Here is a 17489-nt window from a genome sequence, read left to right on the forward strand (position 1 = left end):
ATCCACTTTGTACACAAATCCCAGCTTTAAGAGATGAAAGTGCTTGCGGCAAGCTTGCATGAAGGTGCCTCTGACCTCCCCCTCACCACCACCTCCAACCCCCCCAGCTAACCTCCCCCTCACCACCCCACATCCAGCGTCCCCAGGCCACGTTGAGATTTTCCACCAGTGCATGGCCTTCCTTAAAGCAAATTATTCTCTCTTTGTCACTTAGATTTTTGGTTTGCATCTCTTCCTTGCTGGCTTTCTTTTCTCTCCTGAAAGAAAAAAGATTCTCTCCTGTTAAACTGACCCTACCCACCTTGTAGGCCTTCCTCTGTACAGTGGTGGCTTCTCTCAGAGAACTTACCTTCTGCCCTTGGTCTGGGGAGTAAACACGGATGAATGGGGTGATCAGGGGCATTCAGGGAGCCCAGGTGAGGGAACTCAAGGGGGCAAAGACATACCCCTTTCTTCAACTTTGTTTAGAGGCAGATTTCTCCTGTGAGGGATGCTGTAGCCTCCTCCTCTGATATTACAAGCCTGTGGTGGTTCATACCATCATGGCATACACCCTCCTATCATGGAGACAGGCCTCCTCTTCTGTGCGTGAAACAAATCTCCTGCCTGGAATATTAATATACATTCTGTGCTCCACCACTGAACTGAAAGGCCAGCTCCTCCATAAAAATCTCCCTCAAGTTTCCCCATCCAGAATTAATCTTCCTTTTCTCTGTGCTTCAGTCACTTTTTTACTCACATTGTTGTGTTCTAAATAGCGTTTTCTGTGGCTTACATTTCTGTTTCTCCCGAAGGCAGTGAGTGGGTCATACTCATCTTTGATTGCCCACAGTCTTGCACAGCGCCTGGCACATGACAGGACTTAATGTATGATCATTGACTATAGAATATATTCTATATTGATAAGTATATTCTGTATAATATAGTCTATATAGATTCTATTCTATATTGATATGTATAATATATAGTGATATATTTAATATTTATATATTTTTATATGATTATAAAAAGAAACCTCCTACCCTGCTCTAGCCTGCTCTAAACACAAATGAGAAGAGTTTGTGACCTCTGCTTTTCTCCCTTTCTGGTATAGTCTTTTACTAGTGACAGTTTTTGTTCAGAAATGGATTATCATCCCCTATATAATCTTTTTGGAGTAGCCGATTAGCCTTTGACTATGAACACAGTCACCCACACCAGGGCCACGGAAGAAGCGAGTGGTGACAGCACATGAAATGCATTTGATTCCCACCTTCCACTCTGAAACTTGTTCTGAAACCAGGACCTCTGTGCCTCCGGTCAGAGGAACCGTTATGGGATGATCGTGCCTTCCTTCTGATAAATGGCCCAAGACCCAGCAGGGTATACAGAAGAGCAAAGAAATGGAAAAGCCCTTTTCTAAGAAACTAAGCTCATTATTTATGGCTTAACTTCAGCTGATCTTCAGGCCAGTCTTCTCAACCTGGGCTAAAATTGTAGCGGAGTACAGCATGGGAGTGATTGTGTAGAGTTCTGGGAAACTAGGATTTTTGACATGGGAGAAAGGAGAAACAGAAACAAGATAGAATATATTAATTCAAATTGGAGTTGGAAATATCACTATGCATAAGTATAAATTCATGATCAATCTTTTCTTTGAAAAAATATACATACTTACTAATATTTCCACTCAGTTGTCCAGAAACTAAGCATGCAGGGGTGAGCTCCCTGAGCACCCAGGGCTCCAGGAGATAGAGCTGATTGCAGTCCTGAAACAGGAACTGAATGAGATTAGAATGGAATGTCTTGACATAATAGACATAATAGATCACATAGTGAGGATGCCATCAAGGATTACTGGGGATGTGTCAAAAGGACTCCCAGAGCCAACTTAAAAGAGGCTCCTGCTGCTGCCTATCTATTAGATAATTAGAGCATCAATAAGGGTAATAACTGCAATGGATTGAAAGCATTAAGTAAAGTTTAAATCTAAGAGTTCATGATAGCAAAATAAGAAATCTCTCATCGGTTACCTTTGGAGGATGCGAAGTAACCAACTCATTATTTTGAAAATTATTTACAAAAGGAAAGAATCAAACATTTATGCTGCTGTTTCCCTTATGAATTCTATCCCAGGGTAGCTAAATGGATGAGGAGGAAGTTTCTCATTATAGTAGTGCTCCAGCTAATAACAACTAAAGGAATAAAAAAAAAATACTACCATTTTGCAGCCTCCAAGGAAATTATAGATCTAGACATGATCACCAGTAGCTGCTAATGTCACAAAAAGAGGGGCAACCAGGCATATGTCTCCCAATGGATGTGCCATGCCGTCTATGAAGTATATTTGCTAAACGTTTGGATCTGCATCTGAGGAAGCCTCTGTATTGGACATGGGCAAACTGTGGTCCTCACAGCAGTCTGGTGTGTTGCCTGTTTTTGGACATAAAGTTTTATTAGAACACAGCCACATGCATTCACTTACATATTGTCTATGGCTACATTCACCTTGTGGACACAGTAGCTGTGACAGAGAATACAGAACCTGCAAATCTGTAAATATTTCCTCCCTGACAGTTTGCCAGAGAAGTTTGCCAATCCCCGCTCTACATCCAGATGCTACAGATGGGGAGCAAATACGTGGGACAAGAGAGCATGTTAAATGACACCATGGAGGTAATCAGCAAAATCCAGACTGGGGAAATCTACGGGGAAAAAAAAATGACCTTTTTTTCTTAAACAAACTGCAAGGAGAGAACACTTTTCTTTGGTACTTAATGTATACTTCAACTCAGGTCATCAAGGTCAAGGTTACCTTATTTCAGTAACTGGCAGTCTCTTTAATTCCTAACTCCAGGTTTCCGGCTCATTTCCAGTTAGCAGATTGCCCCTCTTTTCATGCTTTAATTAATGGCTTTTTGTGCACATAATAAAGACCTTATACTTGCCTAGCCCTTGTCAGGGCCCTATGGACGCATCATAAATCAGCAGCACCCAACACCAACCTGTCTGGACCAAGTGGAGAAGCATGCCTACTACAGCAGGGCTCCCCGACCCAGGAGGGAGGGGCAGGCCACCCTTCATCTTCTCCCTCAGTCCCACCTTCAGTCTCTGAATGGAGGTCCTGGGAGGCCAGGGTCCTGGTTGTAAATAGCATAGGACGGTGGTTTTCCAGCCTTTTTTTTTTTTTAAGTTTTGGAATTCTTTGTTAGAAACACAGTCTTTGGTGGAAATGCAAACAGCAGGGCAGCAAGACTACTTCCGGGGGAAGAAAGGGTGAGGGTGACAAAGTGAGCGGGTGCTGGACCATCCATGTGAAGATGCACATGCATACGTGAGAGAGTATAAGGGAATAGTGAGTGTAGATACTGGACATGTCTGTTAGCAGAGTGGTCTATAAAAACCTAATAAAAAAGACTAGAAAGGAGGTATAGGTTGGAAAAGATAAAAAAAAAAAAAAAAAGACAGTATATTATGTCTTAACATGTTATAATTCAGTGAAAGAGGACAGGGAAGTCTAAAGGGAAAAAGATCAGAGGGGTGGCGAGTGAAGTGTGATGTAGCGCGTTAAAAATGTTCTCACTTCTGGCACCTCATTTCGTTTACGTTGTTTCATTTCGTTCAGAGTCCTACCTCAGTAGATGAGATTCCAAATAATTTGTGTAGCCGTTCTGCAGCAAAGATCCCCTGATTTTATGACATGGAAGAGAAGATATAGTTTGGAGAATTTAATGAAGATTACAGTTTTTGTTTCTCATTTAGGTTTTGCCTAAAAAGTACTATATTCTCACTTGAATGGTGAAATGCCAAAATTGCTCAATACTCACTCAAAATCAGTGAGATTTGGGGGGGAAGAGGTGGTAACACTGACACAGTTTGTTCTCTTTAATGTTTACTTGGCTCTAGTTCAAAAGTGTGGACAGTCATTTGCTCTTTAGAACCTTTTACATCAGTTCAGGAGGAGAGTCTTAAGCATTCTTCCAAACAGAACATACAAGCCAGAGATGGGAGGACCCCTCAAGCTGAATGTTCAAGAGGCAAGAGAGGGCCCACAGGGCCTGTGGCGCCACCTCAGGGCCTCAGCCAGGGCCACTGCTTTGAACAGTTCTGTGGTAGCATCCATATTCCACCTACTCGGTGAGCATTTTCTTGCCTATCTGGCGTGTCCAAAATTGGACTCAATCACCTTCTTCCTCCCTCCATCTGCATTGCTATCACTGAAAAGAAAGCATGTTTTCCTTCTGCTCCATCTTTAAACCTTACAGTCACATTCAGCTGCTCCATGTTTTTTCTTTTGTCACGTAAGTCATTAATACCTGGGGACCTTCTTGATGTACGTGGTTTTACTTGCCTTTTGATGTTACAGCCCTGGGTTATAGCACTGGTTCTGCCACTTGCTAGCTGTGATCCTCCAACAAATTCCTATTCAATGTCCCCAGCCGTAAAACTGGGATAATGCCTACCTTAGAGGTAGTTGTAAGAACCAGCTAGAACATCCAATGGGTCTAGAATGTACTCAATAAATGGCTGTAAGCGTGACGAATGTTATTAGTGAGGGCATTTGATCTGCCTCTTCCCTAACACCTTGTCCAAGCTCTTAGCGCTTCTCCCTGGTGTTCATACCACTGCATCTCTGATGACCTCTCTGTTCTCCAACCCGTCTTGCCAGACTAAGAGTTTCTGAACACTGGCTTTTTTTCAAAGCATACTCAAAACCTTTAATAATCTCCAGTTTCCTACCTCCCCATCTAAGCTCTGGCACCCAGCTTTCTAGGCTTGCATTATTTGCAGAAGCCTTCCTCTGGGTCTGCATCGACTGATGTCACTGGCCCCATGCAGACTACTGTGCACAGTGCATCCAGAATGATCATTTGAAAACAGAAATCTGATCATGTCACACATGCACATGTGCACACAGACACACAGACACACACCCTACACAGAGAAAACTGTTCAGGGGCTCTTAGTAGAAACTGCCAAATCCTAGCCACCATATTGACAGTCCTATTTGGTCCCAGCCCTGCCCACCGCTCCACCTTCATCTCCTACTCTCCTGCCCTTCGATGTCCAACACCAGCCACAGGCACTGTCTGGAGCCTGTCTACAGTGCACCTTCCTCCTGAGTCTTTGAAAATGCTTGTTTTTCTGCCTTTAAAGATCTTCCTTCTCTATTCTTTACTCATTCTTACAGCTTATTTCAGCTCTCAGAAGAAGTGTTATTTTTTTCCAGAAAACCTTTCCCATCTAAGTTAAATCTGTCTGTTACCTCCTAGAACCACAGGCCTGTCCTCTGCTGCATTCAGCACAGTTGCAATTTCCCATATATCCAGGTGGATAATGCATAGGCATATTCCTCCCCAATTAGGCAGTAAGCTCCAGGGCAACTACCGTTGGTAGTTTTCATTGTTTGGACCTCTGTGTGGTACACAGTCGTTGATAGAAGATCTGCACTGAATTAATGAATGGCACTTTAACCTCTCTTTAACCTGGAGCCCCACACCTCTGTAACATGGATTTATGTCACATTCCTTTATTCACCTTGCTACTGGTATGCAGTGCCCACCCTTTGCCCCCAAGTTCTACTCACCTGGAATGTCTGTTTCACATCCTTTCATCCACCCAAATCTGTCCTTCAAGGCTTGGCTCCAGTGTTTCTGCCACAGAGCTTCTGAAAATCATGCTGGTCTTCTGGAAGCATACCTCTTTTTGGAAGCTTAGAACTCCCCACCTCCTTCTACACTTGTTTCTTCCTCCCCCCCTGTTGTTCATGTGTGTTAGCCTAATTTCCCAAATTGCAGGCCACGTCACATCTGTGTCCTCCATGCTCCTCAGCCTGGTGCTGATAAGCTGGATGGAGCATTTGACATGGGATTCAATGGCTTTCGTCTCTGTTCTATAACACCTGCTCCAACTGTGACACGTGGCGAGGGGCCAAAAAGATATACTGAAGGAAGATGTAGGTCAAAACACTGAACTACAAGTAGTTCTGAGAAGTTTCTGGAATAAAAATGAATGCATCTGGGATTCAAACACGAGACAGTTGAATTTCCGTCCTTGCCTTCATTCATGGGCCCGTCCACCTGAGGACTCATGGCGCTTGAACTAAAGGAGACTGCTTGTGTGAAAGGCGCTGGAAATCTCAAGCGTTCCTCTCTTCCAGGTTTGCTTCAATGAAAAGGACTCACCTTTGTCATTGTACAATGGCTATCTTGGTCTCTTTGGGTCACAATTCACATATCTCACTGTACAGCTTTAAATACTTCCTGTCTGTGAAAGAGGAGTCCAAGGTGTTTACTAAATAATTAGGTTGACTTTAATAAGCCTTCTATAATGAGGATGAGCATTTCAGACAGCCAAATTACTCCTATGCTCAACCACATGAAAACCAATCCCATCTCAAGTCATTTGGAAGGCAATACCGGGAAATCATTTTCAGCATTACAGGACATATTAAGAAGCTTAGTTGGAGCAACCTATGAGCTTGGCTATGAGAAATGCAGATTAGGGCTACCTCTGCAGCATCCTGATAGCACTGATGAGAACGTTGGTAAGCATGTGACTATCTCATATTCCTGCATTGCAATATGTTACAATATTACAATCTTGTCAGCTTACAGACGGGTTATTAGTTTTATCAGCTGTCACCGAGGTAAAGAAAATAAATGTTCAAGAATCAAAAGATGAAACCTTAGCTTTTTTCTACAGATGGTATTTGTTGGCAACATGGAGACCGAACAACACAAAAATGATTTGTACTAATAGTATCCACAGGACATAGATGGAATAATTACCAATTGCTAATACAAAATGTTTTTATTACGGTATAAAGTGCACAGTGCAGACAGTGAGGCATCTGTCCAGCTCCGTGAACTTTTATATACACATCCACCTGTGTGACCACCACCCTTATCCCTTTGCAGAACATTTCCAGTACTGAAGAAGGTCCCTGCTTGCCTCTTCCTGCCCAAATCCCCTCCCACAACGTAATTGTTATCTTAACCTTCATCACCATTGTTCAGCTTTGCCTGATTGTGAAAATGCATATATGTGAAATCATACGTTGCATTTTCTTTTGTGTTTGACTTCTTTTGCTCAACGTTCATTCCTGTTACTGTTTGTATCCATAGTTTGTTCTTTTTTGTGCTTTGCAGAATCCCATCGGATAAGCACACCACAATCTGTCCATCTATCCTTCCTTCTGTAGACATTTGGGTTGTTTCCAGTTTGGGGTTACTATGAATAAGGGTGCTATGAACATTCTTGAGTATCTCCTTTGATGGACGCAAGTCCTCACTTCTCTTGTGCGGATACCTAAGAGTGTGATTGCTGAGTCACAGAGTAGGCATAGTTGTTGAATTTTAATGAATACTGCGAGTTTTCTCAAGTGTTTGAACAATTGTGTATTTTAATTCATGAGCAGAGCATGCGAATCCAAGGCAACTACTGTTGCACAGACTAAGTGGTGCCGTTTGTTTCTGGCTTATAAATAAGAATTGGCATTTTAATATGTTATATTAACGCAGGCATGAAAACTTGACCAGCCCGAGTACTGGTTGGAATTAAAGGTCAAAGGAGGTTGAGAAATGTTGATAGCCTAAAATTCTGCTCAAAAAAAATCAGCTTTATAGAAGAGCATTAAATAATTGGAACCTTAATAGATCCTGGCATTCAGTGAATTACTCTCTCCTTTAGCGTGTTAGGGATTCATATTTGGAGATTAAAATTAAGCAATAGTAATTTATAAAAATGTATGAAGAAACTTGTGTTGGTCAAACAAGAAGGCATTGTTCAAAGCAGATGTGTGAAAAACAACGATGATGTGGGCTAAACATACTGTTGTGCTGAATAATTGGAGGTTATTCCTCATACACCTGATATTAAAAATAACATTTTCATGTTCCAAGCCCATGCCATGATTTTTCTATCCATTTTTATCTTACTCTCATAAAACAATAAAGTGCAGAGTTGTTTTTACTTTTTCACATGACCAAGGAATTGTCTACCCTGCTTTTGTTGTAATTTGCCTGCCTCTAATTAATAATTTCTTCTGATAGGAAGATGTGCCTTTACCTATTTATAAGGGATTGAAAACCATACTGCGAAATTCTCCATGCCGAGACACAGGCAAAGCAGGCTCCTGCCATTTGCTTCTGAGTGCAGAATAAGATGTGGGTTTGCTTTTTCTGTTCCAGTTATCTCAGGGATCTCCAGAACCGATTGAGCCCAACTTTTTCACAGCGGATTACCATTTATTACGTCATTCATCAGGTGGAAACAGCCTGTCCCCAGATGACCCAACAGGTAATGGCCTTCAAAACAGGAAATCTGGCTTTTCACTAAGAAATCTGTTATTTGGATCAACAGCTAGTCTTAAAAGATTTTCTTCAATTTAAAAGAAAGATAGAGCTTATTTTGATTATCTCTGGCAATAAGTCAGAAGAGAGATAGAGCAGGAATATAGAAATTCCCTGAGATTTATCGTACCCCACTGTGGCAGCTTCCTTGATCATTTATTAATACTATAAACAAACGGCAGAATCTGTGTGAGTGAATTGTATTTCCTTTCATTTCTTCTTGCTTATCTGATGATGGAAAATCAAATGCCCAAAGGCATCCAGGGAGATAAAAAGCAGAAGTGAAGTGTTTGGATATTTAAAATGGAGAAAATTTGAAACTTACCTGAAAAATCCACACTAGACATATTTAAATGTTTTTCTTTTTTGTATTAATCTCGCATAAGGAGGCCAGATAGCATAGGGATGAAAGGTGCAGATTCTCAAAACATGGACGCCTATATTTGAATCTCAGCTTAACCACTTAGTAGTTGACCTTGGGCAAATTATTTGATCTCTTGAACCCCAGTTTCCTTGCCAGTAAAATGGGGGTAAAGTGGTACTTTCACTGTAAGGTGATGGTGAGGTGGTGTAAACATAGAAAAAGTGCCTGGCCATTAGCAAGGGCTCAGCATAATGTAACTCTTCTCGTTATAATTGAACTCTCGGAAGAGGTTTTCAAGCTACTCTGAGGTTTCAGAGTTCCTAAATAATTTTGAAATCTCTATAAACTATAGTTACATCACTGAGTTCTGAAATAGGAATGATAGTTACAGGGAGACTCGCTGTCCCCTCACTCCTCAATGTAGACAAATCATCTCATATATGAATTCTCAAACTTCCCTTAAGGTTGGGCTTAAGCCCAGTCTGTAGATGAAGCCAACCTATAGGCAGGATTACATTTAAAATACCCCCTGAGAAACCCATAAGATCAAGAGAAACTGTTGTCTAAAGTCTGCCCCCAGGGCAGGTCCGTCCGTCTGCGTCTGCGGGCCAGACTTCTTACAGAGGCAACTCTGATGAAACCCAGAGTCCCCGGGCAGCCTGGCAGCTTGACGTGCCCTCCTCCACCACCCCCCGGGTGGAGAGGGCGAGTCCCGTCCCAGCAGGCTGGCAACCAGCTCAGACAGCAGAGCCTTGTGGGCACTTTGGGGAACACCTTGATTCAGAGCTTTGAAGAGGAACTGCCAGGACTCAGCCCCACGCCTCCCCTGAACATCAACCCCTTACCTTTTGTCTCTCCTGCATGGAGGGGAGCTCCTACACCTCTCTGCACCCCAGTGTTGATTGATTGGAGTGGAAGCTGGTCAGTGTCACTTTGGGTGGCTCTCAGCTGGGTGAGTTGCTGGTATATCATCCTCAGAACAGACATCAAAGACAGCTTTGCCTTCTGGCACTAAATGTTATTTTACTTCCCTCTAGGCAGTCATAGGAAAGGACCAGGTCTTCCTTCTCCTTCACTGTCTATTTCTGGCTCCCTCTAAGAGTTCATTTTCTTTGTAGCACATGTTTACTGGCTTTGCTGGTAGATTAAGGAGAGTTCCTTGATCAGAAAACTCACCGATCAAGTAGTGTGCATTTGGAATACTCCTCACCTGTCCTTAGTGTGCACCCACGCACTCGCACACACACACACACCCCTATAGCTTAATTGCCCAATTTATACCGTGTAAGATGCTCCTATATCTTTGTGTACTATTTGTGTATTATTTTGTGATATTCGCCCCCAAAGCAACCAGTTATTAAGGGAAGAGAAACAAAGTTTGAATATTCAAAGCAAGACAATTTGGAATGTGCTTAGAATTCCTCGTCTTCCTCATGTCTGAATTCACCCCGGTTTCACTACAGTTGAATTGTAATTGCCCATAAAGTCTAACTAAGAAGTTGTGAACCAGAGTTCAGACTTTCCATAATTTATCTCTTTCAGGTCTATGCACCAGCTTTGATCTGGAGGAGGGAATAACATATGAACAGATGCAGGTGAGGTTTTCACAGTGCCTTTGAATAGTTTTATTTTGTTGCTTTTAATTCAATACTAAGCTGATTTTTTTCCAACTCCAGACTGTGATTGAAGAAGTCCTAGAAGAAAGTGGCTATTACAACTTTACATCTAACAGGTGAGATCTGGAATTTCCTTTCAAATGTGAGCTCGGTAGAGATCATTGGATGTTAGATCTGATTTCTCTGTCCTGGATTCCAGAGATTTTTTTCTTTTCAATTTTCATTTTAAATACTTTGGTAAAATATCTTGGCTTAGACTGGATACAACTATGGGTAGAGTGTACGTTGCCCATCTTTTGTATGGAAGCAGCTGATGTTTCTCTGCTGAAAAAGAAGAGGGGATAGCTTAGTGGTAATTTAATCCCCTAAAAAAATAAGAAACACAACGAAATGGAAAGGCATGTCTAGGCTTTTCTTTCTTTTTTTTTTTTTATTAAACATTTGTTACCCCCATTCTCGTAGAGCTGTAAACTCAGATTTCCATCACTGAAATCTAGCCAGTATTTGTATAAAATGCAAGGGCGGGGGAGGGGAGGATACAGCTACAAAGAATCACTTCTGGTGAATTTGAGAAATGTTGGTGGGAAAGGAATTTGTTGTTATGTATTGCCACTTGCTCACTGAGTGAGAAACCTCAGTTTACTGGGGCTATGTATTATCTTCTAATATAACCACTACTGGTGCTTTAAAAATATGCTATTTCCTCACGTTTGTCCAGTTATGATCCCTGCCTTTTACTGTTGCGCGCAGAGCTGGGTGCAGAGATGTGACCACAGTTAGTTTACTTGAGAGGCAATTCCAGGAAACACTGGTAGGGAGTGAAGAACAATTCAATAAAGGTTTCATTTTCAAGCAAGTTACCATTGTGGCTAATGGGAGCTCGATGCCACCGGGGACTCCGAGAGTCGGTGCTGAACATGTCCCTCAGTTATCCCGCTCGAGGGCTCAGGGAGCCAGGGTACTTGTTTCCAGCCGTCATTGTCTGAGGCCTTTGTCCGGAGACTGTTAGTTTCCTGGCACCTCTGGCCTCCTGTAAAGGTGGACAGAGTGGACTCCAGAGGCCAGAGAGATCTTCAGGAAGAGAAATGCAGGTGCAGGCAGCTGGAAAGCAAGCCAGCCCTCTGTGCCGGGCGTGCATGAGGGGAGGTGGGCACCCACAGTGTCTACCACACACTTATCTCTTGGCTTTTCTAAGGAGCCCCTCCTAACCTCATCACGTTGATCATAAGCAGCCACATACGCATCCTCTGTGGCTCCCCGTTGCTTTAGTTTGTTCTCCCAAAGGGGCCTTTTATGCCTAAAGGAACAGCTTGCCTTTCCGGCTGGTGAAGCTATCTTGTGACTACTATTTAAATCATTCTAGAAGTCATCTCCAAAGGTATGAGCCATGGTAAGAGAAAGAGGCCTCAGGAGCATTCTGGGAAGGTTATTATATGGAAATTAGATTCTTTTTTGAGGTTACTTCAGCCTCCAACTTTTTTTTTTTAACCTTTCCTATCTCAACAAGTTGTTCATGTGAATCACAGTTAAGTTTATTCAACTGCTTGCTCTTTTGGCTTGATAATATATTTCCAAAATACTACCTTTGTAGAGTTAGTTCTGTTGTGAGTTATAACTACAGAGAGGTGATGAGTAATTCTCATTTTCCAAAGGTATATTATTAATAGAAATCACCATCTTCATAATCACTCTTCTCCCACGGTCCTTGGGGAGATTCTGAAGTTTCATTTTCTCTTCCTGGGCTGAGTACATCCAACTTTCCATGAATAGTATGAGCGTCTTTGTTCTTGACTCTTAGCCCCTTCTTATTGTAAGTGCCTTTGGCTTCGAGTGGGGGCAAAAGTCATTTGTGTCATGATTTATCTACATATTCTCAGAGACTCAGGATCGTGGGCAATAATGGTTTAATACGTCGGCAGAAAATAAATGTCAGTGAAAAATCAGGTGTGTAAGGAAGTTGGGAAGCTCTTACGAGAGCTCTTATTTTTCCCTAAAAAATTTAGTCTTAGTCTTATTTTTAAATTCACTTTTATCCTTTTTTAGTTCTGTCACTAAGAGATCAAACATGATCTCTACTTCCAAAGATGCGCTCCGCTATTAAAAGACATTGCACATTCTTATTGCAATGAACAGATGATAAGATGCCTGGTAACAAGGACAAAAAAATTATTTACAGTTATATTCAGAATTGTGAATAGACTCTGGAGACATGATTTAAATGGTCAAGTTCAAGCAAAATACGTTGGATAGGACATATGTAAACTTTTCTTAAAATGCTCCAAATTAAAATGAATCAGTCATTTAAATATTCTTAATGATATTCCCTTTTCATCTAATAAAAATGATAGAATACACCTTGAGAGAAGACTCCTCATAGTTTTCTAGTAAAGATAACCCTTGGTTGTGCTTAAAGTACTTGTTTTCTGGTATTCCAAATTAATTACCAAGAAAGAAGTCAGCTCCCACTTCGAAGCACCTAATAGTTCACAAGCTGGAAATACACATAATTACAAATAAGAATCACATCAGCCATGTCAGTGATGATTTTTCTGTAGTCAGAGGATAGAGAAAGCTAAATCTCACTGGACATGCACTAGTATTTAGAGTCACTAGAGTGTATTTCCTTAATTGGGTCCATAGACTAGCCTGTATTCTCACAGATGCTAATAGATGGTCCCTGAAAAATGATTTTGTGATCAAATATATCTGGGAAACTGTGAAAGTACAGCTTTCCATTTTCAGAGGCTATGGACACACATTACCATATTACAGAGTCTGAGATGTGCTGTCAGAAAGAAATCTGTTGACCTTGTTTACCCCAGCATTTCTCTAATCTTTCGCGTGTGGTTGGAAATGGGAAACATTGCTTTAACTCCCCCACCAGCCAGCAGTACCTATCCAAATCTGCTGTTGTTCCTGTTGTCACTGTCATCATCTCGTCATTGTCATCATCGTTGCAGAATGTTATCAGTGATCTTGGTCAAGCACCACACAGAGAACTGCATACATAGTTTCTGCATTACTGAAGTTTACAACTTCAGACAGTCAGTTCAAACTTCCACACATCTACAAAACACCCAGACAGCAGCTAAAGCCTGAAGCCAAGATATGGCATGGTTTTAGCTTAGGCCACAGAGTGAATATTTAGTTAGGGATAGAGAGATACCATTATCAAACTGACAGCCTGAGGATGAAGCCATTATCCATCTATTAGCTATCTTTAGGGACAGTTTCTGCAACTGTTTAAATAAAGGGGAGACTGCTTGGGGAGTTGGTTAGGAAGACCGTCTTGGGCACAAAATGCTCTATTACGGAAAGAAAATAGTAACCGAAAGAGAAATAGCAGCAAGGAGCCCTAAGCAAAATGGGGAATCCCTCATTTCTGGGCTTCCAGGAAGAGGAGGTAGAAGGAGTTGAGAGGAAGAAGGTAGTATAAAGAAAATGAAACAAGGTCAAAATAGGCTTGGCTAGCCCAAAGCACACTGTATTCTTGATCATTTGCAGGATGTATGACTTTTTAAAAAAACAGTTTATTGTCAAGTTGGTTTCCATATAACACCTAGCATTTATCCCCACAAGTGCCCTCCTCCATGCTCATCACCCTCCTTCCACTGCCCCCCACCCCCATCTGCCCTCAGTTCTCAGCATTCAAGAGTCTCTCATGGTTTGCCTCCCTCCCTCTCCCCCACTATTTTACCCCTTCTTCTCCCTCATGGTCCTCCATTAAGTTCCTCCTAATCCTCCTATAAATGCAAACATATGGTAACTGTCCTTCTCTGCCTGACTTATTTCGCTCAACATAACACCCTCAAGATCCATCCATGTTGCTACACATGGCCAGATTTCATTATTTCTCATTGCCATGTAGTATTCCATGGTATAGATAAACCACATCTTCTTGATCCATTTGTCCGTTGATGGACACTTAGGCTCTTTCCATGTTTTAGCTATTGTTGAGAGTGCTGCTATGAACATTGTGGTACACGTGCCCCTATGCATCAGCACTCCTGTATCCCTTGGGTAAATTCCTAGCAGTGCTATTGCTGGGTCATAGGGGAGTTCTGTTGTTAATTTTTTGGGGAAACTCCACACTGTTTTCCAGAGGGGCTGCACCAGTTTACATTCCCACCAACAGTGTAGGAGGGAATTTCTCCACAGCAGATATATGATTAATTACATTTTACATTCATAAACATTTGGCTTCCTTACCAGAAGGAGACAGCCTAGCATGCCTTAATTTTATCACTGTTGTTTGTGATATTGTTGTCTGTGAATCCTGTGAGTGAATAAATGGCAAGCACATCATCCTTATATACTTAGGGACACATATTACCATTTTTAACAATGAAATCTGTCTTGAGAAGTAAAATTTGCAAGATAAAAAACTCTGTACTTTGCATTGCTTTTTTCCCCCCCAATTAACTGATAACATGTAAATTAGATGTTTGAAAGGACAAGCTACTTTGAATGGGTGTTTCTTTTCTTCTCTAAAGGGTTAGCATTTCTAATTGAGTTTATGCTCTGAGAAAGATCCGGTTAGCACTGAACTTCAGCAAAAAGGTGGCTTTCCAAAAATGCCCCATCCTGTTTTGTTTCTGAATCATCTTTTCTTCACTGTGATTTATATATATATATAAATTTATATCTATATAAATTTATATATATATATATATATATACCTGAGCTACTGCTTTTGAAATCGAACATGTGAAATTAAATATGTGTGACCACAGAGAACTCTTTCCACTTTTGAATCTTCTAGATATCACTCCTATCCGTGGGGGACCAAGAATCACCCAACCAAAAGATGAAAAGCCTGCGTTTTGAACAGACTCGGTTTTCCTAGTGAAGTTCAGGTTCTGGACTTCAGCTCTACCAGATACCCAGGGATTGGGAGCCGCTGGAAGGGTATGGAAAAGAAGAGACCAAGAAAGACCTCTTTCTGGAGGCCCTGTGCCGGGTTATGTGGCCGTGACAGTGTGGGAAGGCCCTGCTCCTTGGACCCGGCAGGCACAAGATGACAGGGCTCTCAGGTCACTCCTGGGAGAAAGTGCTGCAAGATTCATCTGTGGGAAAAAAAACTCGCTCCTCACAGAACTTTCCTACAAGTTAAAAAAACAAGACAAAACCAAACACACACACACATACACAAAGTCATATTTTTCAATGGAATATTTTATATTTAGGATTGCCGAAACTATGTTTAAAGGCATCTAGCCTTCTGTGTATAAAGATAGTTCTAGATAAAGAAAATTACAGGCCCCAGAGTAGTAATATATTGGGTGATTCACTGTGTTCTCCAATTTTTTTTTTATTTAAAAAGAATTCAAAATAGGTGATTGAATTTTATTGTTGTTGTTTCAAGGAAAGGATTGGTTCTCTCTTAACCACTTGGGTGCTAGTGCTCTGAAGACAGTAGACAGTATTTGTAACCTTGCACAGCCTCTGGGAGTAACTGTCAAATTGTCGGATGTAAGCTACACTAGTAGAATATGTTGCTATACAGTGTGTGTATATATACATATAGAAAGGGGGAGGGAGGAGAGGTTTTGATTAGGCTAATGCTTTGCTGCTAATCAAACTTAATAGTGTTTTTAGAGCACTTTGAAGAGTTCATGGAATCTATGAAAGAGATGCAATATTACTTATCCTAAGTCCCTTCTTACTAAAATTACCTATATTGTTTTACAATTTTTATTATTTGGGAATTTGAAATGAAAATAAGCTATATAACAAAATGTAAGTCCCTTCTTTATTCATTGAGACATCCCTAAAAACACAAGAAATCAGAATGCCAAAGAGTGTTTCATTCCTTTGTAAGGGAGACTTTATGATGAAAATTTTCTAGATTCTTATTGGACTAAAAATCTCTTCAACTGGCTTCTTGTAACTGACTTATTGCCAAGTCAGACGGCACTTCTAACTGCGTAAAGAACATTCTAAGTCTACATAATTAGTCATCTGAAAGCTGGAACTCTGCTTTTTGTTTACTTCTCACTGAGTTCTGGTATCCTTATTTTCACTGATATGTTTTTAGCATCATTGAACAGGATTTAGTTCAATATATTTACAGTGATTGAAACGTAATCACCCTTTAGTATGTATGCAAAATCTCTTAATGTGAATCCATACTATTTTTACAATTTGTACATTCAATGCTTAAAAGACATCCACATTTCCTTTAACTAATGCCTGTGAAAAATTACGAATGAATCTTTGTCTTTAAGCCAAATTAATGATTACAAATACACTGTAATTTTAAAACACAGATGCAGTTACAGTAATTAAAAATACCAGTCTCAGCTTTCAAACAAATTCAATCCATATGTGAAATTTATGTGTAAAATTACAATGCTATGATTTTGATTTACCCAGGTAAAATTTGATTCCTATCCCAACTGAATTTGAACTTGCACTAGTAATTTTTATATCTGTTCCTGTATGGAATGGGCACGTTCCCTCACTGGGTAGGAGGCAGAGGCCTACAGGGGCATAAATTGCAATTGTGATAGAAGCTAATACCTGGAAATAAACCAAACTGTGGATGAAAGTTTGAACAATAAAGTTCTTTCTCAAATGATAATATACAATCAACCACATTTAGAAGAGAAGATAATTCAGAGGTCACACGTTAGTAAAAAAAAAAAAAAAGAGAGAGAAAAGAAAAAAAAAGAAAAATGATTTATTGAAAGGTGTTTTCAAGTGCATACAGTTGCCCTTATTGCCATTTTGCTTATTGGAACAAAACGTTTCTAACTATTTCTTTTAGACCATAGAAGTGGCATGTATTATTCTAGAAGCCAGTAAGGATTAACAAAGATAGACACATGGATGTCCTGTTTACCAGCAGCTTTGGGCTGGTCAACTCTATGCTGACAGATGCATTCTTTTGCCAAAGTCATGAATGTGTTTTATTTGATTCCCTTCTTCAGCTACCAGTCACAGGGTCCACATTCTCCCAGTGCAAGGGCAGGCTTCCAAGAGAAAGTTAGGCACTGGGAAGAGATTCCTTTTGTGCCTAGAGTCTCATCCCAACAGGGGTGTTACCTTTTCAAAAGCCCTCGCTTTCTCACTTTCCAACCAGGAGCCCCCTGCCCTCACAAAAGAACAAGAATGATCATTTTGTTTTCACTCTCTGAACCGCACTGTAGTGCAAAGAAATTGTTACTTGAACAT

At 40.8% G+C, this 17489-nt stretch overlaps 1 protein-coding gene across 1 annotated transcript in view; it reads left to right on the forward strand.

Moving 5' to 3' along the window:
* NEK10 (NIMA related kinase 10) overlaps positions 1-16863 on the forward strand; it is a 209022-nt gene extending 192159 nt beyond the window's left edge. Inside the window, exons 33-37 of the mRNA XM_039242719.1 lie at positions 2557-2655; positions 8172-8280; positions 10240-10292; positions 10374-10429; positions 15076-16863. Coding sequence (XP_039098650.1) covers positions 2557-2655; positions 8172-8280; positions 10240-10292; positions 10374-10429; positions 15076-15124 — 366 coding nt within the window. The 3' untranslated portion in view covers positions 15125-16863. The remainder of the gene's footprint in view (positions 1-2556; positions 2656-8171; positions 8281-10239; positions 10293-10373; positions 10430-15075) is intronic.
* Positions 16864-17489: the final 626 nt, after the last annotated feature.

Source organism: Hyaena hyaena, unplaced genomic scaffold, assembly GCF_003009895.1.
Source record: "Hyaena hyaena isolate Hyena2069 unplaced genomic scaffold, ASM300989v1 scaffold_216, whole genome shotgun sequence".
NCBI classification, from domain to species: Eukaryota; Metazoa; Chordata; class Mammalia; order Carnivora; family Hyaenidae; genus Hyaena; species Hyaena hyaena.